Below are 27469 nucleotides of genomic sequence, written 5' to 3' on the forward strand. Positions count from 1 at the left end.
GAAGACCTTGGATTAGGGCCTAAAGAAGTGATTCAGCAAGTCCCTTACATGGTCGAGCCATTACTGACATTACATTCTGACTTTTAAAAGTTCGGCACTTATTAACAGTATCTAAAAGGATATTTGTGAAGCTGCTTTTTTTGCATTCTGGATAAGAAGGACACAAGCCAGGAAACAATACCATTTTAATTAAAACTGGTGTGTCTGAGAAGAAATACTGAACAGCCATCTGCACACTACCTTCAAGGGAACAACAGAGAGGTGAGAAAAGATGATAACCGGGGTTGAAAAGAAGAGATTGACATGGAAGACTGAACAAATACAACAGATCTAGTGAATGCTAAAGTAGTTTGCTTTCAAGCTTTCCTCTTTTAGTTCAACCTGCGTCACTCTGACTTTCCTTAAAGCTGTGTGGGAGAAGATAAGAGGAATGAAATTTTGCAAAGAAAATGGCTCAAGATACACGTAGAGAAAAAATTCTGAAGGTAAAACTTTTATGACTCTTTCTTGGTCCCAGTTCTGATGTAATGAATACCTAGACAGAGCTTCTCTAGAGAGAAGAATCAAATTCCCCTTCTAGTGACAAAGTACCAATTAACACAACATGAAAAATTGATTTATAATTCAAGAAGGATTCCACTTGCCTTTCCTGCCTGGGATAAAGATTTAAGAGAAACAATGAAGATGCTGTTTGGGGCATATGGAATGCAAGGGAGCATTATTCATCTACTGCATCATATTCAATTATGGACTAAAATGAAAGAAGACTGGGGATCATTTTAAATACGTAGTTCACTGAAAATGGAAAGACAGGAAAAAAAGAGATTCAATGAAAGTCGAACTGTCCACTTGAAGAGCCCTGTTGGCATTAACCAATTACATTATAACAAAAGAATTGACATAAATCCCTACAGGGCTAAATTTAGATGAGAATTCAGAAGTGCCAAAAATTCAACAGTTCTGAAAAATAATAAAATCCCAATCTTGCTCCAAAAACCCTTGAAGAACTTCCATTCTTTTTCCCTGCTATGGGAAATTCAGGGTAACAAATTATAGTGAACATCTAGTATCAGCAGTTGCTAAAGTCCCAAGGTCTTCACACTGATTCCCTTTCTTCTAAGGAGGTAGTGAGGGCCATTTAACCAATTACCTCAGTGTAGGCTTACCTTGGTCAAAAGAAAGATCACACAGTCCGAGGGATGGGATATTGCCAACTACCATTACGTGATCAACATTCTCACCATCATCACAAATGTTATTTTTCATTGTAGTCAAAACCCAACAACAGTGTAAGTTCAGCAACTTAACCACTAGATTTTGAGTCCCATAAGGGCAAGGGACATGTTTTATTCATCCTATATTCCTAGTACCCAACACAGTGTCATCACACAGTTTGCACTCAATAAAAACATTTGCTAAAATAAAATGTTACCATGTAAAATGTCCGAGTCATCTTCAACAAAATCGATGTCTCTCAAGTCCCATTCTGCATAATTGTCAAATTCCTGTTAGGGGAAAAAAAATTCCCACCCCAAACCCATCAGCTTTGAGTAATGCCTTTATAGTAGCCATGCTTTAGAAGCAAACAGAAAATACAAAAACACTTGTCAAAAGTACTGAATGGGGTACAAGGCCAGGATACTGCCACAAATAAGTCATGGGAAAAGTCTCAGAGGCTTTCAGGCAGTAATGACAGCAAAAAAGGAGTAAGTTATGAGTCTAGGAATGAAGCAAAACCTATTGTTCTAAAAATTAAAAGTTATCTGTTCATATAATGCAACCCAAGAAAATCTAACTCTGACTAGGCCTTCAAGTATTTATGTAAAAAAACCGTCTGCATCGTGTCCATGGGGTAACTCTACAATGTCAGCTGCCATGAACAAAATGTTGACCTGGGCGTGGCTAGCAAAATTATTTGTAGTTTGCTAAACATTCAAATTACCTTCAGAAGCACAGTAATTGTGGATTAGATGATAAATCGATACTTGCGACTAGTCGCATGGCTTTTAACTCCATGGCTGAATGAGGAACACAGCTTTTATACAGATTCATCACTCTTTATATACCTGTGACTACAGTATGGGGGGCAGCAAACTACAGCCTATGGACTAAATTCAGTCTCCTGCCTGTTTTTGTAAATAAAGTTTTATCGAAGCACAGGCATCCTCACCTGTTTATGTATTACCCATGCTGCTTTTGCACAGTAATGACAAAGTTTAGTTGCAACAGAGACTTTATGGTCTACAAAACATAAAACATTAACTACCTGGCCCTTAATAGAAAAAGTCTGCCAACCCCCGATATAGTGCAACCTTGAAACTCCCAAGGTGTGGCATGTGAACCAGACTACAGAAACCCCAGACCTACTAACCAAGTGGGAACCAACACCAACGCAACTTAAGAAATAGGTTCTTGGTCTGAAGAACTTTTACTATTCTCCACGTGAAAATGTTTACAAATGAGAAAAGGTACTCAAATAGAAGAAAATGTAGCTGCCTAAATAAGGCCCTCCAAATTATAGTGCTTTGAAAATCTCTTTTTAGGGGTACGGAATCTATGAGTAAGAGAAATATCCAAAACAAAAACAAGTTTCTCCTACCTCAATGAAATCTGCTCGAGCTGGCATGTATCCTGCCATGTCCCGAGAAAGCAAGGAGTCGAAGGTAGGTCGGGGAGGGTCATCTGCAGCTGGAAGAATTCAGGGTTTTTCTTAGTTACTTAATAAAATATGAGCATGAAAAAACTGACACAGAAATAGCTCTCATTTATACTCTGAAATATTTTTGTTTGGAGAAAGACTGTGTCTGAGAGAATAAATAAAATTCAAAAGATTTTTATAAATGGAAAAGTGAAAAAGATAAAGTATTATGGAAACACATTGATTTCTTTAAAAGGATACTAAGACTTTGGGAATCTTCTAAACAAATATGGAGAAATTTCCTCTGATTTTTGCTTTTCTAACATGAGAGAAAACCAAGGATCCTTCCATTAACATTACAGAACATAAGTACCTGTCTGTGATAACATAACCCTGTCTGTTTCAGCTCCCTGACCCCTTAGGACCAACCTCAACTTACAAATATCACCTAACTGAGAGGCAAAAAAAACACTGGAATTGGAAGTTAGCTGGAATTGAGTTCCAGTTCTAACATCCACTAGTCCCATCACCTTGAACAAATTACTTAACCTTTCTGAATCTCAGCTTCCTCGTGTTTAAAACAAAGCACTTGCTCTGCCTGTCTCAATGGGTGGCTATGAGGAAGAAATGATCTAACTGATTTGAGAACAAGGCACTAACATCCAAAGTGCTACTCAGATAGGAGGTATCATCAGGCTTTGATTTAGTGAAACTGTTTCTAGAGAATGTGAGGAATGGGGTGGGGGAGGAAAACATTCATATCTCATTACTTGTGCTCTGGGAGTCATTCACGAGCGATGTCATTTATAATTCATCATGGTTCTCATTATGTTTTGTTAGAAGACCCATGAGTCCCTCAGCCACATGAGATGTAAAAAAAAGGCTTGCTATTACTACCACAACCAAGTGAACAAAAATAACAAATTGCTTCTTGGACTTAATACTGGGATGATTAACACCAAGTCCAATACTGCACTCTCTTAAATAACTAACATCTACAGTCAGAAACCCTCCAAAGGGGTTATAAAAAGGCTTGTACTCACAAGAGCATGGAAAGCTTGGTTCATTTTGGACATCTCGTCCCAAGGAAGCAAGCTTAAAGTTAACTGATATGTTCAAGAGCCTCAGAGTAGGTGGAACTACACACTTGATCCAGGCATCCTGATATCCATTATAGAACTGACCGCTGAAATACATTATCTTTTTGCCCCATTATGGCCCTGACTCTCAATAACTGCCATGCCAACTCCTCCTAACTCCCATAAGCTCTTTAGCTGTCCAGATCACCAAACTACTGTTTATCTACTACAGCAACAGGGCCCAAGGATGCACTAAGTATCTCTTACCAACACAGGAAGGAACTTACAGTGAAATGGAATGGCTGTGTCAGCAGTTTTTGCCTCCTCTGCTTGTTTCAGATTCAACAGGGTAGATGCAAACAGAGGGTTATTGATGAAATGCTTCATATAGTGCTTCTCACACTCTTCCTTTGTCTTGGTGCACATCTGATTGGCTACATCCTGCCTACAGGAGTGTGAGGAAAAAAGAGAAGGAAGTAGTGCTTTCATTTATAAACAATGGTCAAAGCATGGTTTGTTCTTTCCATATGTCAAGTCCTGTCCACATAATGTCTGGAATTTGATACTTCCAAACTGATTATCATGGAGACGTCAAAAGAACAATGACACAAATATAAGTCTAGCATTGATATAATCTGATGTTCCAAATCTTGCTGTTCCAAGATATAGAAGCAATATCTAAAAAGCTCTTTCCTTTCCACCAAGGAGGATCACTAGCAAATCTGTAAATTTCCCTCCCCACGAAAAGAATTGCTATAAATAGTAAGCCACTTCAGAACATTCAAAATGTACATAAGTATAGTTTTATATTTGCGTGTCTTATAGTTTACAAAACACTTCACATGAACAAGTGTTTCTTTACTGGAGTTCCTGCAATAGGCCAAGTACTAAACTACAAACATTCATAACATAATTTAAGTTAATCCTAGTATTAACCATGTGGTGTATTTCCTATCTTGATTTCACAGATAAAATAATCAGGCCCAAAGAGACTAAGAAACTTGCTCATGGGGCTGGCCCCGTGGCCGAGTGGTTAAGTCTGTGCGCTCCGCTGCAGGCGGCCCAGTGTTTCGTCAGTTCGAATCCTGGGCACGGACATGGCACTGCTCATCAAACCACGCTGAGGCAGCGTCCCACATGCTACAACTAGAAGGACCCACAATGAAGAATATACAACTATGTACTGGGGGGCTTTGGGGAGAAAAAGGAAAAAATAAAATCTAAAAAAAAAAAAAAAAAAGAAACTTGCTCAAGAACGCAAAGCACATAGCTCACAAAGCCAGAACTTGTACTCGAGACCCGACTCCTAGCCCATATGGTAGAGAGGTAGAGGTGAAACCCCTCCAAGTCCCTTCTCAACCTCTCTCTTTCATAGTACTTCATCTGTCCTTCTTCTAAAGCATTACTATGCTCTGCTTTGTACTTCGATCATCTCTCTGTATATTTTGATTCCCCTACTAGACTATAAGCTTCTTGAAGGTAGGATACATATCATAATTCTAGCACCCTCACCAACAAGCTTAGCACCTCACCCACAGCAGATAGAAAAATAATAGTCTGTTTTGTGGTCTTTGTTAAGAGGGAAGGGGGAGAGGGAGGATTAGCCCATTTTAGAGCATTAGAATGGAAAGCAAAAAATGAAAAACCAAAAAAGCCAAAGACAACTAGCAAGCTCCTCACGGGTGATCAATTTTTCTATCTTTTTTGGCATTCCCCATAGCACACAATAGTTTGATGCTTAATAAATGCTGAATGAATGAATACAAGCAAAATGTGAACTAAACTCAAGTCTCCTTCAGGGCCTGGACATAAGAGAGGCAGCACAGTACATGTTATTAATATCCAGATAGACTGTATATACTAGAAAGTCAGGACAGGGAAGACCTAGTTAAGAGCCCTTCACTAATAAGCTATGTGATCATGAGAGATCATTTTAACTCCCTTCAGATTCTTTGTGAACAAAATATATTTAATAATGCCTCTGCTGTGGAGTTCACAAAATTAAATCATCAGTGTGAAAGTACTCCCAAAAGGCAAAAACAAAAGTGCTGTTATTAGTATTAAGTGGTGTTGCCTCCTAGGGTAACAGCAATGAGTACTGTTTAATTCTGCCAAGCTTGGACTAAGGCAGGAATCCACAAGCTGAAAACAGGGAATGCAAATAGGAAGTCTGTCAAACTGGAATCTCAGGTAAGCTATGGCCAGCTCCCTAACATCTGACTCACTTAAATGACGAGGGCATCTATAGCCAAGAAAAATTCATAAAATCAGACAGGGGCAACGACTAGTAAGTCTAAACTTCCCCACCTTTCAGAAAAGAATAACCAACCTTCTCCATGTTGATAAATCCAAAGTGGCCTTTTAGAACTGCCCAGTCATGAATCACTAAACAACCCACAGCCCCGCGAGGCATTTCAGCCCAGGAAAATAATCTGCAGAGGGGAAAAGGACTTGTCTCTAAGTCACAGGGCAACAGAAAAGCCACACATGGCCCCCAGACTCCTCTTTCTAAGGCTCCTCCTTTACACTTCAACAGCACGTTCTCTGAGCCCACTACGGCAGGACAACCTTTAACACCAAGCTCTTACCAATTTCCAAAGCCACAGTCCATCACAGCTTCTAAAAGGGCCATTTCTTCTTGAGCAGTCCAGCTGGGGTCAAGAACAGGAAAATCTGAGGTCTAATGAGGAAAAAATTTTGCCTAAGAACAGGTATAGAAATGGAACCCAGCAACCTCAAATGTCATACTAATTTATAGTCAAATGACCATCATTTTCATAGTATTGAGAAGTACCTAAAGTACATTCTAATTAGTTGTCCCACTCGTACTCCTACCTATTGTCCTACTCCCATTCCTATTTCTACCATTAACTACAAGAGTCTCCAATAAATATTATCAGCCATAAATGCCATGTAACTCATGCAGAAATATATATATATTTTTAAACATATCACAAAAGTAGAGATAAACATTATAGTATGTTCCCATTTAGCTAAGAAAGAGGCGAATACAAATGCGTGTATTTGCGTTTTTTAAAATGGAAGAATAAACCATACATTAAAAAAAAAAGGTTACCTATGGGGGAGGGAGGGAAAAAATAGTTTAAAAAGGACAGGGATAGAAGCCAGACCTCTTTGGATATTTCTTATTTTGTAGATTTGACTTTGAATACATAAATACTGTACATTCATTATTAAATTTCAAGATCATAAGAATCAAATGCAAAATGTACCAAATGAACTCACAAATTAATTTTAAGGCATAATCACACAGAAAGAAGCTATCCCAAGTGACTTTAAAACACAGTAATTTGACTATATATCACTAGCGGAATATACCTTAAAAGTAAAAGGAACTGCCAAAAAAAGATCTTAAATTGTTTTCAGTAGTGTTAGCATAGTGATTCTGAGATTATGCTATGTGGATGTGTTATGGGGTAAAGCAAGTAAGTAAGTGTGTTGGCATCACTGGGCAGTGAGATTTTTGGCTTGGGAAAAAAAAGATATAGAAGTAAGATCTACGAGGTTATGTAAAAACTTTGTAGCCTTGTATTTGAATTGAAAGTTTCAGTATGAACTCAGGATGTATTTTGTCTTAAAAGAATAATTTCCTAAAACTGTTCAATAAAAAGGTCTGGAAATAATGACCAATCCAGTAGCAATGAACACTTCTAGCAGCCAGTATGCAGTCTCTAAATACTATTTCCCACTAAAGGAACCAAGACTCCTTGAAGGAAAAGCTGCTTCCAGGTTTGGGTCAGGAAATGCACAAGACGAGACTGGAACATTTTGTCATACTGGAAAGCAAAGAAGCTCTCTAAAGACTGTAAGGGTCATGTCAAAAGGATTCAGAGGCCAACTTATAGAGGCCCCCACAAACCAAAAATGGAACATTTTCAGTATTAATAAGTATAATAACTGCAAAGGACTGAAACACATCAAAAACTATAAACATCTAGAGGATGCCAGGGAACCAACTCATATTTTCATAACTAGTAAATAAAGGGAAATAACCAGGTATTTATCCCGCCTTTCCTGTACAAACTTTACCACAGGGTGGCCACAAAAATAATGATGAAAAGTTTCTTTTTATAGAATTATTTTAACTCATAAATTAAAAGGAGTGATATAATTAAAAGATAACTATTTTGCAATCCCTGATGAATAGACCTAAACAATGATCATAAATGAATCTGATGTAGCCACTATATGTAACTACCAATTTATAGGAAACACAGAAGACCAAGGAACATGTAAATCAGCAAAATCCAGACTGTACTAAGATCTGTAAGACAAACTACCTAGGTTTTTAAAAATCAAATAAACTATAAGAAATGAGAGAAAGAGAGAGGAAAGGGAGGAAGGGAGAGGGAGGGAGAACTCACAGAATAGAAAATACATAAGAGGCAACCATTGGAATGTTTGGATGTTATTTGTATCCCAATTAGAACAAACTATAAAATTTAAAGAAAAAAAGTTTTATGATACCACTACACACTCAGGATACCCATTAGAACAGCTAAAATGAAGAAACTATCAAAAATTGACAAGCATCTGAAGCAATCAGAACTCTCATACATTGCTGGGGAGGTGTAAAATGATACAATCTAATTAGGAAACTTTCTGACAGTTTCTTAAAAGTTAAATAATTATGTATTCTATGACTGAGCAATTCCACTACTATTTATCCAAGAAAAATGAAAATATATGTCTACCAGAAAGCCTCATACGAGAATGTTCATAGCAGCTTTATTCATAATAGCCAAAAACTAGGCAAAGCCCAGCTGTCCATCAACAGGAGAAAGGATAAATAAACTGCGTCATATTCATACCATGGAATGTTACTCAGTAACAAAAGGAATGAACTACTATGAACAAACATGAATAAATCTCAAAAACATGCTGAATGAGAAAAACAAACCAGAGTACATACAGTATGAATCCATATATATGCAGTTCTAGAATGTGCAAAAGTGATCTATGTTGATAAAAATCAGAAGAGTGATTGTCTCAAGGGTGAGAAGGGAGCAGAGATTTTTAAAAAAGCTTTCATGAGATTGATGCGGGGACGGCGAGCTGAAGAGTCGAAAGAAAGATTTCTTGGACCCTCAAGGTCTGGCAGTAGTGCTCTTTTATTTAGAGAATAGTATGGAATAGCATGGGGACAGGACCCATGGGCAGTCAGAGCTCCTGCTGCTGCCCTGAGTTGAGGGTTAGGGTTAATTTTATAAGGCATGGGTATGTGACTTATTTTTACTGGGAAAAGAAAAGATGATGTAAAAAGTCATTAAATGATTTCAGTGCAGATGGGGTCCAGTTATTGTGCAGTCATATAACTTTAGACACGAATCTGGTCAAATAGATCGGCATGTAGGTGAGGATGCCCTGGGCTTCTCTCCCTGGGGCAGCCCTAATTCATACCATAAAAATCCACTGCGTCATATAGTTTGGCATGTAGGCCAGGTCACCTTGGGCTTCTCTACCTGGGGCAGCCTTAATCCACATCAAGATGATTAGGGAAATGTGAAAAGTGATTCGAATTAATTTTAGAGAGAGATCTAATAAAATATTTACACATGAGGGGCCAGCCCCATGGCCGAGTGATTAAGTTCGTGCACTCTGCTTCAGCCGCCCAGGGTTTAGCTGGGTCGAATCCTGGGCGCAGACATGGCACTGCTCATCAAGCCATGCTGAGGCGGCGTCCCACATGCCACAACTAGAAGGACTCCCAACTGAAAATACACAACTATGTACTGGGGGGCTTTGAGAGAAAAAGGAAAAATAAAATCTTAAAAAATATATATATTTACAGATGAAATGATATAACGTCTGAGAGATTTGCTTCAAAATAGTCTGGAGAGATAGAAGGTTAGATGAAACAAGATAGGCTATGAGTTGATAATTTTCAGAGCTAGTGACAGGTATATGGCAATTCATTATACTATGTGTGGTAGCTGGTTACAATGGTGGCCTCCAATGAACTCCTAGAATTCACATCCTGTGTAATCCCTTGCCATTCAATATGGGCTACATCTGTGACTTGGTTAAGAAGGCCTGGCAGCTTCCACTTTTGTGCTCTTGGGAGCCCTGAACCACCATGCAAGAAATCTAGCCTCTTTGCTGGAAAGACCATGTGGAGAAGCCACATGAAGGAGAGGTCTCAAGGCTACCTGGAGAAGAACCAGGGCCTCTGGCAGTTAAGATGTTCCAGCTAACCTCCAATCAATTCAAGCCATCCTGAGGTGCCAAGAGTGTGAAAAAAGGCCCTTGGACTTCCAGCCCCAGCACATCTCATGAAATCGAAAGCCACTGTCCCTGTGCCCAATCTGAATTCCTGACCCACAAAACTGTGGGAGATAATAAAATGGTTATTTTAAACCAAGAAGTTGGGGCCGGCCCTGTGGCTGAGTGGTTAAGTTCGCACGCTCTGCTTCAGCGGCCTAGGGTTTCGCCAGTTTGAATCCTGGGCGCGGACATGGCACCGCTCATCAAGCCATGCTGAGGTGGCCTCCCACATGCTACAACGAGAAGGAACCACAACTAAAAATACACAACTATGTACCAGGCGGCTTTGGGGAGAAAGAGGAAAAATAAAAATATCTTTAAACCAAGAAGTTTTGAGGTAGCTGTTAGGTAGCAATAGATAACTGAAGCACCATTCCTTCTATTTTAGTGTATGTCTAAAATTTTCTATAAATTAAAAAAAAAGTGACACAAGGTCTTCAGATTACACAGGCATTCAGAAATTGTTACATCTTTTGTTAATGACAGAAAATCTCTGTGATGATTTGTGAGATTACAATACTAATAAGCAATACATTTTTATCTGAGCACATATTATGAATACATCTAGCACATGAGGTTCTATGAGATCTAAGAGAGAAATTTCACAGTCTATGTTAAATTCACAATCATCACTCAATCTAGCAAGTACCATTATTATACTTAAATAAGACAACTCATAGTTGAAGAGCCTATGTTATTTCAAAAACTGTATTTTGGAATATTAATTAGCCCTCACCAACTTTACTGTGAGATAAATGAGAAAGACTTTCTATACCAAAAAATAAATAAATGGGCATAAGGCAGTTTTTCTTAAGGATGAATCAATGTTATTCAATTCCTGAACCCAATCTCAGCCCTACTAAATCAGAATCTCTAACAGCAGGGTCTAGGAATTTATAATTTTAAGAAGCCCCAGGTGATTCTGATGCACTAAAGTTTAATAATCACTGGTATATGGGGTCGGCTCAGTGGCACAGCAGTTAAGTGCACACATTCCGCTTTGGTGGCCCAGGGTTCGCCGGTTCGGATCCCGGGTGCGGACACGGCACCAATTGGCAAGCCATGCTGTGGTAGGCGCCCCACATATAAAGTAGGGGAAGATGGGCATGGATGCTAGCTCAGGGCCAGTCTTCCTCAGCAAAAAGAGGAGGATTGGCAGCAGATGTTAGCTCAGGGCTAATCTCCCTCAAAAAAAAAAAAGAATCACTGGTATAAAGGGTGTGGCAGAAAAGGTGCCTTAACTTGTTCAAGGTTCTAAGAATTATAAGACAAAATTAGGCATAGAACTCAGAAATCTTGATTAATGCACCACCCACCACAGCATGAGTAACTTCCAAAAATACATCACTGTGAGATGACAAAAGTACTGAAAACCATTTAAAGTTTTCATATGCAAAAAAAAAAAAATCAAGTTTTTAGTGGCTTCATGTGTAAAAGCCAAAATTTGATCATCATTCCTACACAAGAAAGATTCTTCTTTCCCTTGTCTGGGAATAGATAAGACTGGCAGAAAAAAAGGAGTATTAGTAACCTGTAAAGGCTCCCCAAAGTAAAGGACAGAATTCCGACATGTGTTTGTACGGGTGTTGAGTACATGAGAAAAGAATGATGTAATCAGAAGAATTAAGTAGACTTGGAATGAAACTTAGTCAGTGCCTTCACCATTATGCAGAAGGCATGGTGCTCAGAACAGCTAAAGAGAGCTCATGGTCAGCTTTCCTACAGTGGATAACCATCAATCTACTCAACTTATACTGAATTATCCTTGAAGGAATTATTCTCACAATTCAAATGAATAAATTTGTATTCTGGTTCTGGGCATTCTTGTGTGAATTTGGGAAAGAATAAACCACTTTTCTGAAGATCTGATAACCTGGTGAAATGAACTCAAAGCCATAGCCACTTTGACCACACTCTCCCAACCCTTCAGTCATTTGGCAACTAACAAAAGGGGGAAAATTTATTTATAGGAAAGGATGATCCACATCAAGTTACCAGAGAAATGCCAATTAAAACAACAAGATACCACTATATATCTATTCTAATAGACAAAATCTAGAACACTGACAACAACAAATGCTGGTGAAGATGTGGAGCAACAGGAACTTGCATTCATCACTGGTGGGAATGCAGAATGAATGGTACAGCCACTTTGGAAGACAGTTTGTCAGTTTCTTACAAAACGAAACATACTCTTACCATGTGATCCAGAAATCACATTCCTTGGTCTTAACCCAAAGGAGTTGAAAACCTTTCCACACAAAAACCTGCACATGGATGTTTACAGCAACTTTATTCATAACTGTCAAAACTTGGAAGCAACTAAGACATCTTTCAGTAGATGGATGGATAAACAAACTGTGATACACACAGATCATGGAACATTATCCAGTGCAAAAAAGAAATGAGCTATCAAGCTATGAAAACATATGGAAGAAACTTAAATACATATCACTAAGTGAAAAAAGCCAATCTGAAAAGGCTACATGATTCCAACTATATGGCATTCTACAAAAGGCAAAACTACGGAGACTGTAAAAAAGATCAGTGGTTGCCAGGGCTTGGGGTGGGAGTAGGGGGATGAAGAGGCAGAGCACAGAGGTTTTTTAGGGCCATGAAACAACTCCTATACTATAATGGTGGATACATGACATTATATAATTATACAAACCCATAGAATGTACAACACTAACAGTGAACTCTAAAATGTAAACTATGGACTTTGTGTGATAATGAGGTGTCAGTGTAGCTTCATCAACTATGACAAATGTGCCACTCTGGTGGCGGATGTTGATAATGGGAGAGGCTATATATTTGTCAGGTCAGGAAATAAGGAAAATCTCTCCTTTCTACTCAATTTTGCTATGAAGCTATAACTGCTCTAAAACCCAGGCTAATATAAAAAAGTCTATTCCAAGTCTTATAATTAGTGAAGAAACTATTTAGAAGACTGAAGGTGTTTAGAAAGAGGTAGGGGAAGGCTAGCCAGTTGGCTGCCAAGAACTCTTACTAAGGAGCATTTCTTTGCTTAATTCATTATGGACCAGTAACTGACTCGCAGGATTAAAGGCCCAGAAACTCATCCTAAACAGGACTCCACAAATAGTCAGACTCAGAGATGATGATTCACCTTTTCTAAACTTTCTCTTTTTTTGAGGAAGATTAGCCCTGAGCTAACATCTGCCACCAATCCTCCTCTTTTTGCTGAGGAAGACTGGGCCTGAGCTAACATCCATGCCCATCTTCCTCTACTTTTTATATGTGGGATGCCTACCACAGCATGGCTTGACAAGCAGTGTGTAGGTTTGCACCCAGGATCCGAACAGGCAAACCCCAGGCTGCCGAAGCGGAAGGTGCAAACTTAACCGCTGCACCACTGGACCGGCCCCCTTTCTAAACTTTTAAGAGACTGAAGTAGATACACTACAGTGCTGTGGTAGGCAGAAATTCTAAAGATGTCCCCCTTTTCTCTCAAGATTCCTGTCCCCTGATTATTCAATCAAACACTAACTAGACATTGCTGTGAAGGGACTTTGTTGATGGGATTAAGATACTAATCAACTGACGTTAAAATAGAGAAATTATCCTGGATTATCCAGGTGGGCCCAATGTAATCACATGGACCTTTAAAAGTAAAAAAGAGAGGCAGAAGAGTCAGAAAGATTCAGCAAAGGACAGATGAAGCAGAAAGGGAGGTCAGAGAGACTGCAAGCATTTCATCAATAACCCCTCAAGGACTCCCTGCCATTGCTGGCTTTGAATATGGAGAAAGGGGGCCAGGAGCCTCTAGAGGCTGAGAGCAAGCCCTAGTCAACAGCAAATAAGGAAACAGTAGCACCAGTCCTACACGCAGTAGTAGCAGAAGTGAATTCTGTCAACAACCCGAATGATAATGGAAGTGGACCGGAAGCAGATCCCCCTAGGGCCTCCAGATAAAAGCTCAGGGTGGCCAACACCTTCATTACAGCCTTGTGGGACCTGGAGCAAACCAGCTGGGCCTAATGGTCTTCTGACCTACAGGATTGTGACATGATAAATTTGTGTTGTCTGAAGCCACTTAATTTTTGGTAATTTATGGCAGCAATAGAAAACTAACACAAGTGTCAATGGACTAATCCACAATGTGAAATTATTACTGTCAAGCAGATGCCTAGCCAGCATTCTTTCCTGTAAGAAAAACTACACGGAAGGCCAAATATAAGAAAACCACTTGGTAAACTAGGAGTTATGCTCTGATAACTGAGAAAACTATCCTGACAAAGGTAATTCTAACTGCCAAGCAGATCAAATATTCACTTTGATTTATTAAAGCGCCCATTCCTCTGGCTAGAGTTGGAAGGACACTATCAACAACCACCTCTCGTTTCTTCTTTAGAGGTGGCAAATACATCAATCAAATTACAGCCAAGTTTTATTCTGGCCTATAAGCCACTCTGTCTCTTTGAAGTGATTTTATGTATTACATCATTCACTCTATGTTCATTTTATAATTTAACTCTCAGGGGTAACTAGTTTCCCCAAGGCAGGGAGATGGAGTGCCAGACATAAACTTCACCACTGCTCACATGAACCACATAAAAATACCACTAGCCAAAACACAGCAACAACACATTTACTCTATGTTTATCAATGGACCTAAACAGTAGCATACCTCTTACTCTTACATCATTAAATCTCAAAAAGTACTTCTTTTAAATTCCTTCTAATTTGAAACAAAAATCTGAGTATATAAAATGATTTTTAGATTTAAATGCCTTGTTAGATACATAAAACCTTAAAAAGCTTACTGGATAATAATTACCTAATTCAGAAGAGGAGAGAAAAGGGAAACAGAGACTTGGAGATGAAGAAAAAAAGACTAATGCCCAGTATAATACTCGAAAAATGAATGGAAATTCCCTGCAACTTCATCATTACCATTATTTCGTAAGTATGATCACTTTGATGTTTCTTGTACTCAAATCCTCGAGTGAAACACTGCAAAACAAAGGAAAATTAAGTTAACCAAAAAGCTACTTTTTAAAATCCTTTCTTAAAACACAGAAGATGATTTGGGGGTATTCTACTTGTAATGAGTTATTAAGAATTCACTTAATCTTGTGAGGAGCCACAATAGGATGGGGTTATATTCATGATCCCAGCTTTTCAGTGGCCCACCTAGAGAAAAAACAACCTTAAAAAAAGACTTTTTTCTAGGACAACTCCTTCTTTGATAAGAGCATAAGCCCTGGAATCAGACTGCCTAAATTTGAACCCTGGCTCCATATTTATCACATTTCAGCAATTGTAAGATACCATTTTTTCCTATTTTAAAATTCTGAAATGAGGATTCATCTTAAAATAAATAGTATATTACAACTTCTATCAGCCATTTTTACATTTCTGAAATTGGGATGCTTCTTATAATCAACAGCGTCTGGGATCCCATAAAATATGGTATTTGCTGTGTGACCTTTAGCAAATTACTTAACCTCTCTTTGCCTGAGTTTCCTCTATGAAATGGGGATACTAATCATACTTACTTCACAGGGTTGTAGTGATGATTTAAAGGTTAATTCATGTAAAGTATTCAAAATAGTGCCTGGCACAGAGTAGACACTTATAATTAGTATTATTATTACCACCATCATCCACTAAAATGGTTTGTTCCCTTGTTTGTCACCTGCTCAAAAGATCATTCTTCAAAAAGACAATAAACAGTGTCATAGGTGCTATCAAAAGGAATAATCCTCCAATTCTGTTTCCAGTAGTCCCAATACTTTAAAGCTACTGGCAAGAACAGTGTTAAGCATTAGGCTGATATATAGATGTGGAATATTAAACAGTCTATCTCATCCTTCTGCTCTGTTCCCCAACATTTTACTGGCAAAACATGTAATAGAAGATTGACGGGAAGCAACAGATTTAATAAGGTATGGTCCCTCTGAGCAACTGATAGTCATCTCTGAATTTACTCTATCCACAAAACTAGGCTAGGAGAAGCAAGCCTCTCTTTAATGAGTTACCTGTAAGCAGAGGAAAAAAGGAGGTGGCCCACATTCAGCACACTTGATATAGGGCTCCATGAGGTAGGAGGAGCAGCCTCGGCAAGGTGGCTTATCAGAGGGATCATCTGCAACAAAAAGAAAAATAAACTAGCTTCAAAACACCTTATGATTATCTTAAGTGCAAGAAGGTGAAAATCTGCAGATGACTAAGTTCACGGAGATAAGAGGAACTCATTCCAAATAAAAAACAAAAATTATGTTCCTTTTTATTTCAGGGCAGCTTTGTTCCTTCCTATAGTGTATCTACTACTTCAAAGGCATTTATTTTTTTATTTTTTATTTTTTTAAAGATTTTATTTTTTCCTTTTTCTCTCCAAAGCCCCCCAGTACATAGTTGTATATTCTTCATTGTGGGTCCTTCTAGTTGTGGCATGTGGGACGCTGCCTCAGCGTGGTTTGATGAGCAGTGCCATGTCCGCACCCAGGATTCGAACCAACGAAACACTGGGCTGCCTGCAGCGGAGCGCGCAAACTTAACCACTCGGCCACAGGGCCAGCCCCTTCAAAGGCATTTAAATGGATATTGGCCTTGCAGAGAAATTTACAAACACAATTTCTAACTAAAGTTTTATAATACCTGCAACTTATTTTTCCAGGGGAAAAAAAATGTCACATATCTACACAACACATATCTACTTATAGATTAAGCATATCTGACAAAATGTTAACAATTGCTGAATCTACGTAGTGGGCAACAAGTAATCACTGTGCAGTTCTTTAAACTTTTCTATAAGTTTGAAAATTTTCAAAATAAAAAGTTGGGGGAAAAAAACCTCTTTTAAACATATGTCTTTGGATACACTACTTTACATTTAAGTTGGGGTTTAAATCCAGGAAAGCCCCCTCCCTTCTCCCATGGTAAGCAGAGGACACAGCAGACCTTCCTTCAGTTCTAATCACAGCATTGTCTCTGAAATATTAAGGCAAGGAGTATAATCCAAATTCTCTAAAGTCATAAAAATGCAGATATTTGTTTTCCTGGTTGTCCGAAACTCTGCCTCTCCAGAGCCAGGGCAACCTAGCAGACTGGTTCTCCTGTGATGAACAGCAGGAGTGTAAGGAAACACAAGCTTCGAAGGTAGATGAAGGGACTTAATCCGTTAGGCCTGGGGCAGGATTTCTCACATTCTGTAATAGCATTTTCCTTCCTAAAGTCCAAGGAACACTTTTCAAGGCACCTTTCCCTCCTTCAAGTGGTGATTATTGTTTTTTTGTTTCTAAATGAAGACCTGGAGGAAAATGACAGGGGAAAGAAATACAATGCTTCTAGCAATAGCTTCAAAATAAATACATGGAACAGCAACCACCCAACTTGCCCCATTTTAAATTTTGACATGGAAGAACAAAAATTATTTTATATTAAGTGCTAGATGCCAATTTTTCCCAAATTATTTTCTTCCTCCTATCTTTTTAATTTAAGGATAAAAGCTTGTTTTTCTTTCCTCAGGAAAAAAATCAGCCACTGACTAAAACAGCTTTTAAACCCTTAAGAATTATTTTGTAAAAGTAATCCAATTTATAGTTCTAAAAATTTTAGGGGCTGGCCCCATGGCCGAGTGGCGGCCCAGGGTTTCGCTGGTTCTGATCCTGGGCGCGGACATGGCACTGCTCGTCAGGCCATGCTGAGGCGGCGTCCCACCTGTCACAACTAGAAGGACCCACAACTAAAATATATAACTATGTACTGGGGGTATCTGGGGAGAAAAAGCAGGAAAAAAAACCCCAGAAGATTGGCAACAGTTGTCAGCTCAGGTGCCAACCTTTAAATAAAAAAAAAAAAATTTAGAGAATAAAAGTATAAAGTATAAGTCATCCTCTATTAACATTTCAATCTCCAGCCTTTGTTTATCTACGTATATATGTTTTAACAAAAGTAAGACAGTATATATGATGTTTTGTAGCCTGTTTTTTTCACTTCACTTCATATACTGTCAACATCTTTCCTGACAGTATACATAGATCTTCCCCATTCTTTTTAATGGATGAATAATATTCTATTATATCAATTATCTAACCTAATGATTTTCAACTGCCCCCTAGGAAGGCATTTTGGAAATCTGAGGAGATGCTTTTTTGTTGCCACAATGACTCGGGAGCACTACTGGCATTTAGCAGGCAGGGACCAGGAATGCCAGATACCCTGCAACACTCAAGACATTCTTATACAACAAAGAACTCACTTGCATCCTGCACAACTTTCAAATGTCCCACCAGACATTCAAGTAGGTGAAAAACCTGCTCATAATTACATGACCTAGAACCTAATTCCATATTACATATAAGACAAAATGTTTTTTTGATAGTTTTAATATATATTGAATTTTCCAAGAAGGCAATGGCACGTACTTCTAGAGGAGATTGCACCTTGTTTCATTCGGAACTTTACCAAGAGTCGTTCAAGCTTGTGGAATTTCTCTGAGTCACCAATGCGACACACATGAATCACTGCATTTGTAGTTGTAAGATGCACAGTGATTCAACATATGGGTGCAAGCATCTGACTACTTAAGTCATTATGTCTTCTACTGTAATCACGTCTAAACATATGAAAATACATATTAGTTTATCATAAGTTGCATTACTTCATTATAAATTACTTCGCTTTTATTTGTCCTTTGTATTATAGTTATGGCATTATTATTTTTTTAAATCATGGGTGTAGATATATTATATTATCTGTGTATTTCATTTCCAAATAGTAAAAGGGGCTTTAAAAATATAAGGGGCTGGCCAGTGGTGCAGCAGTTAAATTTGCACGTTCCACTTTGGTGGTCTGGGGTTCACCATTTCGGATCTCATGTATGGACACGGTACCAATTGGCAAGCCATGCTATAGTAGGCATCCCACATATAAAGTGGAGGAAGACGGGCACAGATGGTGGCTCAGGGCCAGTCTTCCTCAGCAAAAAGAGGAGGATTGGCAGCAGATGTTAGCTCAGGGCTAATCTTCCCCCCAGAAAAAAGATAAATAAATAAAAAGAAATTACTAGGTCTCATAAGGTTGAGAACTAATCTAACGTTTCCTACTGGTGGGCATTTATACTGTTTCTAATTTTTCACTATTATAAACAATGCTGACGGGGGCCGGCCTGGTGGCACAGCAGTTAAGTTCTCAGGCTCTGCTTCTGAAACCTGGGATTCGCTGGTTCGGATCCCGGGTGCGGACATGGCACCGCTTGGCAAGCCATGCTGTGGTAGGCGTCCCACATATAAAGTAGAGGAAGATGGGCACGAATGTTGGCTCAAGGCCAGTCTTCGTCAGCAAAAAGAGGAGGACTGGCAGCAGATGTTAGCTGAGGGCTAATCTTCCGCAAAAAACAAAATCCAGAGACAGGGGCCGGCCTGGTGGCGCAGCGGTTAACTGCACACATTCCACTTCTCGGCGGCCGGTGGTTCACCAGTTTGGATCCCGGGTTTGGACATGGTACTACTTGGCACGCCATGCTGCGGTAGGCGTCCCACATATAAAGTAGAGGAAGATGGGCATGGATGTTAGCACAGGGCCAGTCTTCCTCAGCAAAAAGAAGAGGATTGGCAGTAGTTAGCTCAGGGCTAATCTTCCTCAAAAAAAAAAAAAGAAAGAAAATCCAGAGACAATAAAGGACTAATAAATTGACTGCATAAACAAAATAAACAAAATACTCTTTTGGCAAAAAACACCATAAGCAAAGTAAAAAAGCAAATAAACTGGAAGAAAATATTTGGAAACATATCAGAGACAAAGGGCTAACGTCCCTAATATACAAAGAACTTTTAAAAATTGAGAGAAAAAAAGACCAAAAATATTGTTGCAAAAGACATGAAGAGATAATTAGAAAAAAAGATATAAAATTAGCCCTTAAACAAATGAAAAAAACATTCAACTTCACTCATAATGAGAGAAATTTACACTGAGATATAACTTCTCATGCATCAGACTGGCAAAAATTCAAAAGCTTGAATTTTCTTTCCTAGTAAGGCTGTGGGGAAATCGCTAGTCTCATATATTGCTGATGGGAACATATTAGAATATTATTTGTAATTGCAAAATACTACCTAGATGTCCAAGCGTTGGAATGTAGTTGAACGAACCATGGTGTACCCACACAATGGAGTACTATGCAACTATAAAAAAGAATGAGAAAATCTCTATAAACTAATATAACACTTCCAGGAAATACTATTAAGTGAAAAAGACCAAAGTGCAAAAGAGTATACATAGTATGCTGGCTTTCCTGTAAGAAATTAAGGAAAATTTTTAAAAAACATATATATATGTTTGCTTATCTTTGCAAAAAGAAATAAAGGACACGTAAACTAGAAAACAATAAAGCTGGACATCTGCAAAGGGCTGGGGGAGGGAGCATGGAATGGAGTGGAAGAGATACAGGAAGGGGTGACAATTCTCCAAATAAATCTTCTGGTATGGTTTTGACTTTTGGAAGTACATTTATGTTCTACAAAATAAAAAAATTAAGTCAGTAAATGTGAGAAGGGAAAATTGGAAGCAGAAGGAACAGATAAACCCAATCGTATTTCAAAAGAATACTATAACCACGCCGAAGAAGAAAAAAAAAAAAAAGAACCAATCTAGGTAACTTATGAATATTTAACAATCTACCTTCAGTCTTGGGTGATACAGGGGAGACTTGCAAACAAATCCTGAACTCATTGAAGCAGGTCTGTTTTATGTAGTGATATGTACAAAGCAATTCTGAAATAATTCTGGATGACTGAGCAAATAACTGAATGTGATGTTGGCAGCCTGGTTTGCACTGAGGAAAGGACATACAAACAAGAAATGGGGGAAAACAAACAAACAAAAAGCCTATGAAGATGAACTGGAGGTACTACCGTGAAGACACAATTTCTAAAAAAAAAGTATACGTATGGCTATATGCATGTATATATGAATATGTATGTATATTGGTATGTATGTATATAGCATATATGTACATATATTTCCTAGTTCTGTGGGTCAAAAGGGCCAAGAGGCAACGACACACGAGCAGCAATAAGCAATGACTACATCTTGGTCTCTAATGTCATTTCCCTCCAAAAGGAACCAGGGTTCCTCAGAGAAGTGCCGATTCCAGGGCTGGGGCAGAGCAGGTACAGGATGCACCTGGAACTTGTAAGGTGCCAAAAAGTAAGGAGATGCTCAAAAATGTCATGGGGGATACGTCACAAAGATGTAAGAGCCAGCTTGAAGGGACTCACAGTGGTCAAACTCGGACAATCTGAGAACTGAAATAATTAAGTTCAATAAGCATAAACCAGTGAAAAAATAGGAATTCATGTGTTCATACTTCTAACAAATAAGGGAGACAGGAGGTCCCTTGATTACAGTAGAATGTTAAATGCTAACTAGCAAATGTGAAGAGTGCTGGATTTGGGGGAAAAATCATCATTTTGCAGCCATTACAGTAAAGACTAGATCAGGCAAAAATCATCAATGGATGCTAAACCTAGAGAGAAATTTTAATGAGGAGTAAGATATTTTATGGCCTGAAAGTGTCTCCCTATGGGTTGCTTATTATATCCAAGGGAAAAAATAGAAATTATCCAGTGGAGAACTCAAACGGACACCTTGACTGGGTTTTCAAAATTAACATCACCAATGAGGGGTGGAGGGAGACCAGACAAACTCAAAACGAGAAACCTCTATCTTGAAAAAGAAGGGGAAAGGGCCTATATTCTTCAAAAGTGTCAATGTCACTCAAGACAAAGGCTGTGGAGACGTTTCAGTTTAAAGGAGACTAAAGGGAAAGAACAACTTAATGTTAAGATCTGACCTCTAACTGTATCCTGTACTAGAAAGAAAACACCACCACCAAGACATTATTGAGACAGCTGACAAAACTGGAATACGGATGGTAGGTTAGATAAAAGTATTTGATCCATGTTGAATTTACTAAAGTTGATAACTTTCTGAGGTTATATAATAGAATATTCCTATTCTTAGGAAATAAGGACTAAAGTACTTAGAGGTAAAAGGCCATGATATACTCGCAAATGACTGAAAAAAAAAATATGGGGGCCGGCCTGGAGGCGCAGCTGTTAAGTTCGCATGGTAAACTTCGGTGGCCTGTGGTTTGCCAGTTCAGATCCCGGGTGTGGACCTACACACCACTTGTCAGGTCATGCGGTGGCAAGCATTCCACATATAAAGTAGAGGAAGTTGGGAATGGATGTTAGCGCAAGGTCAGGCTTCCTCTGCAAAAAAGAGGAGGATTGGCAGTGGATGTTAGCTCAGGGCTAATCTTCCTCAAAAAAAAAAAAAAAAAGGTGCGTATGTCTATTTATAAATATAAATAAACAAATAAATATATGAGTTTACATTCCCAGCATTGGGACAATTCATTTAGGTTCTTTCTCTACGTGTAAAATGAGAGATTTGAACTAGATGTGTTTGAAGACTCCATTCTGTCCTAACTTTATGGAGGGAGTGTGATGAGAGAATAAATTAAAGCCCTTTTAAGAAATTGCTGAAGAAGAAACACCACCCAAAAGTGCCTATCGGATTTTTCCCATTGGGGTACTACTAACACCTAACAACAGATTTCTATTTCTGCCAAATGTCTTATCTTTAGAATCAGAGAAAAAGCAATATATTTTTTTCTCCATAGTTGTGGCTGCCTGAATTTATTTCACACATACACCATCACTCTCTGCATTATTATTACACTGTGGTTTACTCTTAGAACACAAGTTCCATCTAAAAGGGGGGAGGGGCATTTCCTTTTTTCTACCACTGACTCTTATCAAGGCATCTAAAATATGTTATTGGTTCTAATGAAAAATCCAACTGCTTTTTTAAGCCTAACTGCAGGTTAATCATATTATGCCTGGTCCATCTGAGCTTAGTTTTCTTATAAGACCTAGAGTAATATGTTTGTGTCATGTGTTCAGTGGGCAATCAATAAATATTGGTTCATTTTATTTCAATTTGATACTCTTAATCCTTTAGAATCAGATTCACAGAGCTTTAACTTCAAAGTGCTTATTTTTCTGCTTTGATCAACTTCCGTTTCAGTTTGCTACTAATATTCACCTGGGACTTGTTTCCACAGTACTTACTGCTAAAGGAACCCAAACGGTCCATGCCCTAATTGGCAAAGACTGCTGCTTTGATCCTCCTCAATGCAGCGCTCCTTCAAGATTTCAGAAATGGCCAACGCATACACCAAAGCTTGACGACCCCCTATGAACAAACAAAAGTGGCACATGGATCAGGAAATAATTCAAATGGACAAGATAAAGAGGAGATGATACAACGCACTCAACTCTACCACAACCTAGCTTTGTAATGCTAAGCATATCATTCCCTACAAGACTGTTTCCTCCTCTGTAAAATTGGTATGATAGAACAGCATCGACCTCCTAAAGTTGTTGTGAGAATATCAAAATCCACATAAATAATGTACTATAGTGCCTAACTCATAGTAAGCCCTCTATAAAGGCTACATATCCCTAATAAACAGCCATTGGTTTTCTCCGCCCAGCATCACTTCTTTCCTTAGCCCTCTTTCCTTTGGGAAACTGACTCTCCCACATTTCATATGGTTCTGGTGGGGTTGCCAATCATAATACTCCAACCCCCACCCCCACAACACAGCAGCTAAGGCAACCAGACCTCTTCTTACAGAAATCTGAAATCTTCAGTAAGACATATAAGGACAGAAAGCAGTTGGCGCTCAGTCATTCACTAGTCAAAGAATTTGGTCTATGAGCTCCAGCTGCTGAATCCCCATCTCCAAGGGTGGCCCAACTGCTTAGTTTTTTTCTCGTTTCTCTTTCCAATAATACTTCAATATGAATGAGTTTCTGTTACTAGAAACCAAGGAATCCTATCTGTTACAACATACATTTGTTCACTCTTTGAACAAAATGTAATAGGTATGTACAATGTACAAAGTATCTTTTTGAAAGCAGAAATGAAATCATATTTCACACTAAGCCAAGAAAACATTTCTCCTCTTCTATACTCCCACAGCTTCTTATCTATCTCTTTTCTGGCATTTTTCACATTCTACTTTCCGAGGATTACTTCTGATTGCTGAAATTCTGAATTTCCCCCATTTTTAGACTAAGTGAAAGCTGGGACTATATCCAATACAAATTTGTAAGCCTTAAAGTACCAAGTACACAGAAAACTCAATAAACACAAACATTAGTTCTACAAAAGTTTAATTCATCTTTAGTTCTCCCGGAGTGACTTCCATTACCTGATATTTTTAGGTTGGGGAATAATTCATCATTAAGTGTATGCAACACTCATATAACATGGCTGTCAACGAACTTGTCTTTTCTTTTCTGGGGTGGGCTGTGGTGGGATGGTTCCCCCTCTGCTCTAGTTCCAGGAAAAGTTAGTCTTTGAAGTAAAATGAGTTTGGCAAGGGGTATTACGCCCTTAGTAACAAAATAATGGCCAACATTTATTGAACTTTTCTGACATGCCAGGAACTGTCGTACCACTGTATGTGGATTATCTCTTTGAATCCTCATAACCTTCTGCGACACGCTGCTTTTTCAAAGAAGGATAGGATGCTCTCAAAGAACGTTACTTGCACAATGCCTTACAGGTAGTGAATAGCAGCGCTGTTTCAACAGAGGTTAATAGAAATGGTCAAGCAAAGGATGGATAAACAGTCCGGTAAACCCTCCATGTCATAAGCACAATATTGCGATACGCAGAATCTTTCTTCCTCTCCTTTCTTCCCCCGAGACATCTGTGACACTAACTTGCTTGAAAGAATGGGTGCTAGCTCCAAATCAACATTTGCCAAATTCAGAGAAGTTACTGGGAGGAGGAAGGAAAGTAGTGGGAAGAGCAGCATTCAGCGTGGTGCAGAAGCCAGGTGCAGGCTTCGGAGTTTTGCAGACGAGGTTCTAATCCTCACTTCGTTCCCTATTAGCTGAATGATCTTGGGCAAGTCATTTTACCCGAGCCCCAGTCAGTCTCAGCTCTGAGACGGAGCTGACCTACCTACTCTAGAAGGCCTACCTGGAAATTCAACGGGGAACATGGGGCAGGGGCAGGACACACAGCGGCTGTCACCAGCGCAGCGGAGCCAGGAATACCGCGGCTGTGGGCGTGCGGCACCGCCCAGAGGGCGGGATGGGCCGGACTCGCCGCGGGGCGGGGCCCAGGGGTCACGAGGGGTCCCGTGCCGCCCTCCCCCACAGCCCGCGTGGCCAGCGCCGCCCGCCACGTCTCCCCAGCCGCCGGGACCCAGCGCCCGCCCCTCTCCGCCAGCGCACCTCGCGCTCCCCGCTCCCCCTTGTCCCGCTAGAGGGGCTCGCAGCCCGCCGCCACCCGCCCTGCGGCGCCTCGTGCCTCACCTCGCCGCGTCCCCCTCCTCCGCGCCGCGGAGCCGCCAGCCACGCGCACGCGCGCCCAAGGGCTTGCGTGCTCGCTCCCGAGCGGCGCAGGCGCGACCCCGCTGCGTGTCGCGCGCCCGCCGCCGCCCCCTCGGCCCCGGTGCAGGCCCTCGTCGCGTGCTCGTCGCTGTCCTCCGCCAGGGGCCCGGGAGGATGGGGCTGAGCAGCTTCCCCGACACTTGAGCCCGACCAGTTATCAGTTTGCCAGTGAGGCGCGTTGCCGGTCCCCAGAGGTTTGCCGGTGCGTGGTGCCGTTTGATCCCCTCCAGAGGGCGGTGAGGTGGAGCGGGCTGGTACTGTCCTGCTTTTGTGTTTTTAACGTTCCCACCCCCACCCCTGTTGCAGCAAAGGAAATTTGAGGCTAAGGGACTGGGCCCAAGGACGGCGAGCAGTGACCGCCTCTCCAGTCCAGGTCTTGCAGTGCTGCTCATGGATTAACCAGACTGACTGAATGGTTTAAGGGTAAACAGGGGACGTTTTACTCAGATGCTTCGGGAACGTCGAAATTACCTTCTTTGGAAAGAACCATTCCCTGTTTGGGCTTCAGAGGCCCAGATTGAGGCGCAATGATGAGAGGATGTGGTGGTCCACTCTGATGTCAATCTTGAGGGCTAGGTATGTCCCAACATCTCTTGTTACTACTAATTATTATCATAGCTACCACTTGTGGAGTATTTATTGCATGCCAGGTGTTGTACAAAGGAGGTTATATACATGGTCTCATTTAATCTTCAAAAACAAGCTTATGAGGTAGGCACTATTATTATCCACATTTTCTAGGTGAAGATATTTAGACTTGGGCTTATAAATAACTTGGGATCATTACTGCCAGAAAGCCTTGGGGAAGGTGATTCAAACTGTGGTTTATCTTAACCATTATGCTGTTACGTCTTTTTAAAATTCTGTCTTTCATAAATTTGCCCAAAGTCTGTTAGAATTCATTTTCACATTCTGCCTGTGTGGCCTCGTTATTTTTTAGTCTATGAGTAATACAAGTTCATTCTAAAGAAAAAATCAGAGAATTTGCATGAGCAAAAATAATGTGAAAACCAGCTCCCACCATGTTAAATAAGCAGTTAACATTTTGGTAGATGCTCTTCCAGACATTTTCCTATGCATCGTGTCAATAAATACAGAGTAGTTTTGCATTTGATGTATCCTGAAAATCTATTCATTCATTCAACAAATATTTAAAGAGCAGACATTGTTCTAGGTGCTGGGAATTCAGCAGTGAACAAAACAAAGTCTCTGCCTCATATAATAGTGGGGAAGATTGACAATAAGCAATACACATAATATGTTACTAAATAATAGATAATGCCCCGTAATGTGGCAGGTTTTCTGGAAAAAAATAAGTCAGGATAAAGAGAGAAGACTGATGTGGGGATGCTCTTTTAGATGGAGTAGACAAGGAAGGCCTCTCGATGGAAGAGCTCATAAGCAGAAATCTAATCATTAAATGAGGGAGGCAGGTATGTGAACTTCTAGAGGGAAACTATTCTAGGAGAAGAGAAACAGCGGTTGCAGTAGCCCTGAGATAGGGACTTGCTTGGCATGTTGGAGAAGAAGCAAGGAGACCAGTGTGGCTGGAGCAGAGCAAATTAGAGAAATAAGTTGGGAAACAGGCAGAAGCCAGATCATGTATCATCTGGTAAGCCATAGTTGGACTTTGGATGTTTGTTGGGATGTGATAGACTACCATGGAAGGGTTGAGAGCAAAGGAGTAACCAGATTGTTTTAAAAGGATCGCTGGCAGCTGTGTGGAGAGTAGATGGTAGAAACATTAAAATTGCCCTTTAAAGCAAAATTGTCCTTTTACACAGCAGTTCAGCAGATAGTTTACTAACACTGGTGTTTCACGTACACACCTTTACACCTTCACAGCGACTCTCACCTCCACAAGGAGGAGATAGGGTCAAACACTTAGGATACCTTCATGTCTTTCTCACCTAAACTGAAATTTTTCGAGACTGGCTTGGGCATATATCCAGATCTGGATGTCACAATTGTCAACAAACTGAATATGAGTCATCAGTGTTGTACTATTGTGGAAAAAA

General features: G+C 39.8%; 2 protein-coding genes across 5 annotated transcripts in view; one reads left to right on the top strand and one right to left on the bottom strand.

The window, feature by feature from the left end:
• Positions 1 to 25475, bottom strand: part of TADA2A (transcriptional adaptor 2A) — a 49573-nt gene extending 24098 nt beyond the window's left edge. The window contains exons 1-8 of one of the 4 annotated variants that reach the window (XM_046675868.1): positions 25374 to 25475; positions 23109 to 23232; positions 16008 to 16114; positions 14920 to 14979; positions 6306 to 6397; positions 4005 to 4162; positions 2600 to 2688; positions 1433 to 1505 (exon numbers count right to left, since the gene is read on the bottom strand). In XM_046675868.1, the coding sequence (XP_046531824.1) occupies positions 1433 to 1505; positions 2600 to 2688; positions 4005 to 4162; positions 6306 to 6397; positions 14920 to 14979; positions 16008 to 16114; positions 23109 to 23133 (604 nt within the window). In that variant the 5' untranslated portion in view covers positions 23134 to 23232; positions 25374 to 25475. Of the gene's footprint in view, positions 1 to 1432; positions 1506 to 2599; positions 2689 to 4004; positions 4163 to 6305; positions 6398 to 14803; positions 14824 to 14919; positions 14980 to 16007; positions 16115 to 23082; positions 23233 to 25035; positions 25108 to 25373 lie in introns of those variants that run through there. The other 3 variants (XM_046675869.1, XM_046675870.1, XM_046675871.1) reach the window with 3 other exon arrangements.
• A 42-nt stretch (positions 25476 to 25517) lies between these two features.
• The window catches only part of ACACA (acetyl-CoA carboxylase alpha), a 271848-nt gene continuing 269896 nt past the window's right edge, over positions 25518 to 27469 (top strand). The window contains exons 1-2 of the mRNA XM_046675864.1: positions 25518 to 25653; positions 25758 to 26027. The gene's annotated coding sequence lies outside the window, so the exon portion shown is untranslated. The remainder of the gene's footprint in view (positions 25654 to 25757; positions 26028 to 27469) is intronic.

The sequence above is a fragment of the Equus quagga genome, chromosome 11, assembly GCF_021613505.1.
Source record: "Equus quagga isolate Etosha38 chromosome 11, UCLA_HA_Equagga_1.0, whole genome shotgun sequence".
Lineage (NCBI taxonomy): Eukaryota > Metazoa > Chordata > Mammalia > Perissodactyla > Equidae > Equus > Equus quagga.